Here is a 5,067-nt window from a genome sequence, read left to right as displayed (position 1 = left end):
CCCAAGGAAAAACATATAGTTATCCTCTTGGCTATGGGAAGTAGACAAAATTGCCAGGGAGAAAATTGGGATCTTGGGGGTGGGGTGGGATGGGGGTTAGGGGAGATGGGGAGAGAAAAATACTATTTTTTTATTTGTATGTTTGAATTTGAGTTTGCACTTATAAGCTTGGCAAAGTCACCTTGCTGTGTGTGTTTCCATCTCTTCAAATTGGTGCCTGACTAAAAATGTCACAATGAGGAATAAATAAGCAATGCTAGTGATGATGGACAGCATTGTCTAAACACATGGAGCCACCATGAAAGTATGATTAAATTTCTAAAAACTGTTTTTTGAAAGTTCATATAAATGGACATCTCACCTTAAAAATGTAGGATATCAATGATCTCTCCTACAATGTGACTAAATTGAAATTTTCTGAGACCCCTTTTAGCTGCCTATTTATTTTTTAATTGATTTTATTGAGCTCTACATTTTTCTCTGCTCCTCTCCCTTCCTCTCCTCTCCCCTTCAACCCTCTCCCATGGTCCCCATGCTCCCAGTTTACTCAGGAGATCTTGTCTTTTTCTATTTCCCATGTAGATTAGATCTATGTATGTCTCTCTTAGAGTCCTCATTGTTGTGTAGGTTCTCTGGGATTGTGAATAGTAGCCAGGTTTTCTTTGCTTTATGTTTAAAAACTACTTACAAGTGAATACATACGATAATTGTCTTTCTGGGTCTGGGTTACCTCACTCAATATGATGTTTTCTAGCTCTATCCATTTGCCTGCAATTTTCAAGATATCATTATTTTTTTCTACTGTGTAGTAAGTACTCCATTGTATAAATGTACCACATTTTCCTTATCCATTCTTTGGTTGAGGGGCATTTAGGTTGTTTCCAGGTTCTGGCTATGACAAACAATGCTTCTATGAACATAGTTGAGCACACGTCCTTGTGGCACGATTGAGCATCCTTTGGATATATACCCAAAAGTGGTATTGCTGGGTCTTGAGAAAGGTTGTTTCCTAATTTTTTGAGAAGTCGCCATACTGCTGTCCAAAGGGGCTGTACCAGCTTGCATTCCCGCCAGCAATGTAGGAGTGTTCCCTTTACCCCACAACCTCTCTAGCATAAGTTGTCATCAGTGTTTTTGATCTTTTGTCTGTCTATTTAATGTTTAGCCTCACTTTTTAGCTCCTCAGCAGCAAGTTTCTCCCCTCAAGAAACATGCATTTTCTCACAAGATTGTTAATACTTTCTAAGAATTTGTAAAGAATTTTATGAAAACTATTTCCAGGGATAGATCAGTGGTTAGGAAGGGTTTCTGCTCTTCCATGAGACTTGAATTCTCTTCCCAAGGGTACCTGCACATGTTTAACAGATCCACCCACACAACACATACATAAAATAAACCCTAAAAATAAAGAATATACCTTCTAATGTTAAAATAGATAATAGTTTTGTTCGACTGTGTTGTGTGAATTGGACTTATTTGAATCACAAAGCAAGGTTGTCATTGATGGGATTATATTAACCATTTTAATTAACCAATTAAAATATGTAAATATTTTAATTTATCACTTAAAGTTACTGTTGGGACATGTATTATTACATTGCCACGGTCAACATTATGCTTAACTAAGTACTTCTTGAAATCTTCTCACTTCTCCTCACTGCCCGCACCCAGGTGTCATTTCCTTCCCCTATAAATAATATTTACTTTCAGAAATATTTGAATACAAATATGTATTCATTCCTTACTCTATTGTGTATAAAAAGAAGTGGTTTTGCATTGTAGAATGCAAATTTAATAGTGTTTTTTCAAATACTAGAATACAGAAATTTTTGTACCTGATTTCTTTGATGAATACTTTAGCCTAGATTTATCTATTTGTAACCAGAGAGACTCATAACAGTATGTAGATTCTAAGAAACTGGCATTTTCCTTTAACTATTCAGTTCCTTTATGACCAGAAATTAAGTGATCTGAATGAAACCTATTTCTCTGTATATTAAATATTGATCAGATGAAAGGTTAAAATACATTGTACATGATTTATTTTCTGCATTAGTTACAGAGGTTATGACTGTCGAAGTAATCTTTTCTATACTCAAATTGGTGAAATTGTGTACCATGTGGCAGCAGTAGGTGTCATCTATAATAGACAACAGAACACACAGCGTTTTTACCTGGGTCATGATGATGACATTCTGTGCCTGGCTATTCATCCTTTGAAGGACTATGTGGCCACAGGCCAGGTAAGTCCTCCTAAAAGACCATGTTACAATAAATCAGATAGGCAACTTTTTTAAAATCTTGCTTTTGAGATTTATTTTTATGCACCATAATCTTAGTGTCCTCTTTGAGGTGATACTCCAAGTGACTCAGTTCTATATCTTAAAGGTTTTATCATTCCTGATAACAGCCATGGGCTGGAGATCAACTCTCATGTGTATGTCAGAGGGCCCTTCATATCCAAACTATAGCACCAAGTTAAAGACTGAGGGTGGGTGGGTGAATAAGAAGGTATGTTTGAAGTTTCTTCCATGAAGAAGAGATACAGTAACAAAGAAAGGAAGGTAGAGCATTGGGAATCCAGAGAGATAAACACTCAGCTAAAGAACACATAACACCAGAAAGATAAATACAAGTTCCAGAAAAAAAAAATACACCTTACTAGAAGAGTAAACAAATGACAATTATCAATCAAACATTATTGAATTTGTACTCAGAAAGCTTCTAAGGTGAAGAAAGAAGAACTCAGCACATACTCTTTAATAATAACCCCAAGTGTAAATGCTCTGAACCTTCCAAAGAAAAGATGGAGACTGAGGGGGCTGTCACTGAATGGGAAACACCTTCTTGGCTCCAGTGGCTAGTCAGTGAGCTCTGGACATCTGCCATCTCTGCTCCTCAATGCTGAGGTTACAGCCACAGACAACAGTACTGACTTTGTAGTAGATACTAGGGATTCAAATTAGATCATCAGATCCTCATGCTTGTAGAGCTAATGTTCTTACTCACTGGACCATCTCCCCAATCCTTAGAATCTAGATTTTACATTTATTTATGGTGTGTGGGTGTGTGTGTGTGTGTGTGTGTGTGTGTGTGTGTGTGTGTGCGCAAGCACGTGTGCGCACATGGAGGTTAAAAGTGACTTGTAGGACTTAGTTCTCTCCTTCCACCATGTGGAAGGTTTGGGGGTAACAGTGGACATCTCACAGGTTCCCATAGTCTAGATTTTAAAAGAAGGTATGCAAATCAAAGGGTTACCTTCTGGGAAGAGCAAAGGGATTAGGGGAAGAGGAGCAAGAGCCAGTAATGGGAGGGTGAATGTGCTCAAAAGAGCATTACATATGTGTGAAAATGTCGTGACCCCGTTATTTTAGATAATACATACCAATAAAAAACAGTATATAGTAGAAAAACAATATCAGGGTGATATTGTCCATTTTGGTTTCATATACTTGCTTAGTACTTTAACCCTTTCTGAATTTTTGATTATGCCAGTACTCTAATCTAGAATATTCTTGCTTACTTCTCCTACTGTAAGATATATACTTTCTGAAGTCATAGCTCTATTATATGTTATCTGTTTCGTGAAGTCTTTTCTTGAAATTTATTTTATTTTCAAGTATATAGTACCATGTGTTCTTAATGTTCTGTTTTTCTAAGGAGTTTACCAAAGTTATCTGAATGTCACAATACTTAAAGTGCCTATCACAGTAACCCTGCCAATAATAGGTACTTAGTAATCATTTATTATCATTATTGATGGATTGTAGAAGGAGAAGAAGGAGTCATATATAGCTCTGTCATATGCCTAGAGACACTGTGCCTAGCTTGATTATCTGTTTTTGTTTTGCCCAGGGTATTAAACCAAGGACTGCATACATATTAAGCATAGTTTGTATCAGTAAGCCACAACCTCAGTCCCCTTAATTAGCATTTCAGAATGTTTTCAGTTAGCAAAATAATGGATCATACCGTGCCATTTTCATTTTCACAAATCTGTGCCATTTTCTTTGGTTATCTCTTCACTCTGCTCTCTTCAATCCCTCTTAGAGTTTGAAGAAAGGTTAATGAGAAAAATACCATGTTTGTACTCTTCTGTTTGTTTTTAACCGGAAAAGTTTCCATGACATATAAAGGCAATATAGGTATTTTGTTTCCTTTTAACAAATATAAAAATAATTGTTTACAATGGCTTTTATAATTGTATCTTTATCAGGTAGGTAGAGATCCCTCGATTCACGTATGGGATACAGAAACCATTAAACCATTGTCTATATTAAAGGGCTACCACCAATATGGCATCTGTGCAGTTGATTTCTCAGGTAAGACTCTTCTATCTCAAAAAGAATGATCAAAAAGCAGAGGGAATATATAGTGTTTAAATCAGTGTTACCTAAGCTTGCTATTTAACTATGGCCTTCACGGTTTTTATCAAGTGTGCATTCTGTTCTAACCAAATAACTATTAAGCTAGGTTTTCTAGCTTGTTTATAATTACAGTGTAATGACTTTAACTGTAAAGCCTTTTTAAAATGTTCGTGTTAATATCAGCATAAAAATGGTTTTATGCAAAACACCTAAAATTGTCATGGTTACTCTTGTAATATGTACCTTCCCTTTGGGCAAATTTTGATGTTAATCTTTTACAGCTTTAAGGTAAACATTAAAAATGTTTAGTATGAATGAGATGAGAATGTTTCCCCGGTGTCTATATTAAGTAGCAGTTTCAGTGCATCTTATAATTTTGTTCATGGGAGCAGTTTAGCTACTACAGATATACCTACAGTGAAGCTGTTGTGTTGATTGGAATGAAATATTTTATTGAAGAAGTATATATTATGTATTTTTGTTGCCTTAACCAAAGTCAGTTATTCATAAATAAGATTTTGGGGGAAATAGTATGTACACATACATTTTCAAGAGTACTAATGGGCCGGGCGGTGGTGGCGCACGCCTTTAATCCCAGCACTCGGGAGGCAAAGGCAGGCGGATCTCTGTGAGTTCGAGACCAGCCTGGTCTACAAGAGCTAGTTCCAGGACAGGCTCCAAAGCCACAGAGAAACCCTGT

The 5,067-nt window shown here is 36.4% G+C and overlaps 1 protein-coding gene across 1 annotated transcript in view; it reads left to right on the top strand.

Annotated features, from left to right (window-relative positions):
- Positions 1 to 5,067, top strand: part of Eml5 (echinoderm microtubule associated protein like 5) — a 121,294-nt gene that overhangs the window by 46,319 nt on the left and 69,908 nt on the right. Inside the window, exons 14-15 of the mRNA XM_005343438.2 lie at positions 2,057 to 2,243; positions 4,217 to 4,322. Coding sequence (XP_005343495.1) covers positions 2,057 to 2,243; positions 4,217 to 4,322 — 293 coding nt within the window. The remainder of the gene's footprint in view (positions 1 to 2,056; positions 2,244 to 4,216; positions 4,323 to 5,067) is intronic.

Source organism: Microtus ochrogaster, chromosome 1 (genome assembly GCF_000317375.1).
Source record: "Microtus ochrogaster isolate Prairie Vole_2 chromosome 1, MicOch1.0, whole genome shotgun sequence".
NCBI classification, from domain to species: Eukaryota; Metazoa; Chordata; class Mammalia; order Rodentia; family Cricetidae; genus Microtus; species Microtus ochrogaster.
This window is presented reverse-complemented; position numbering and strand designations above follow the sequence as displayed.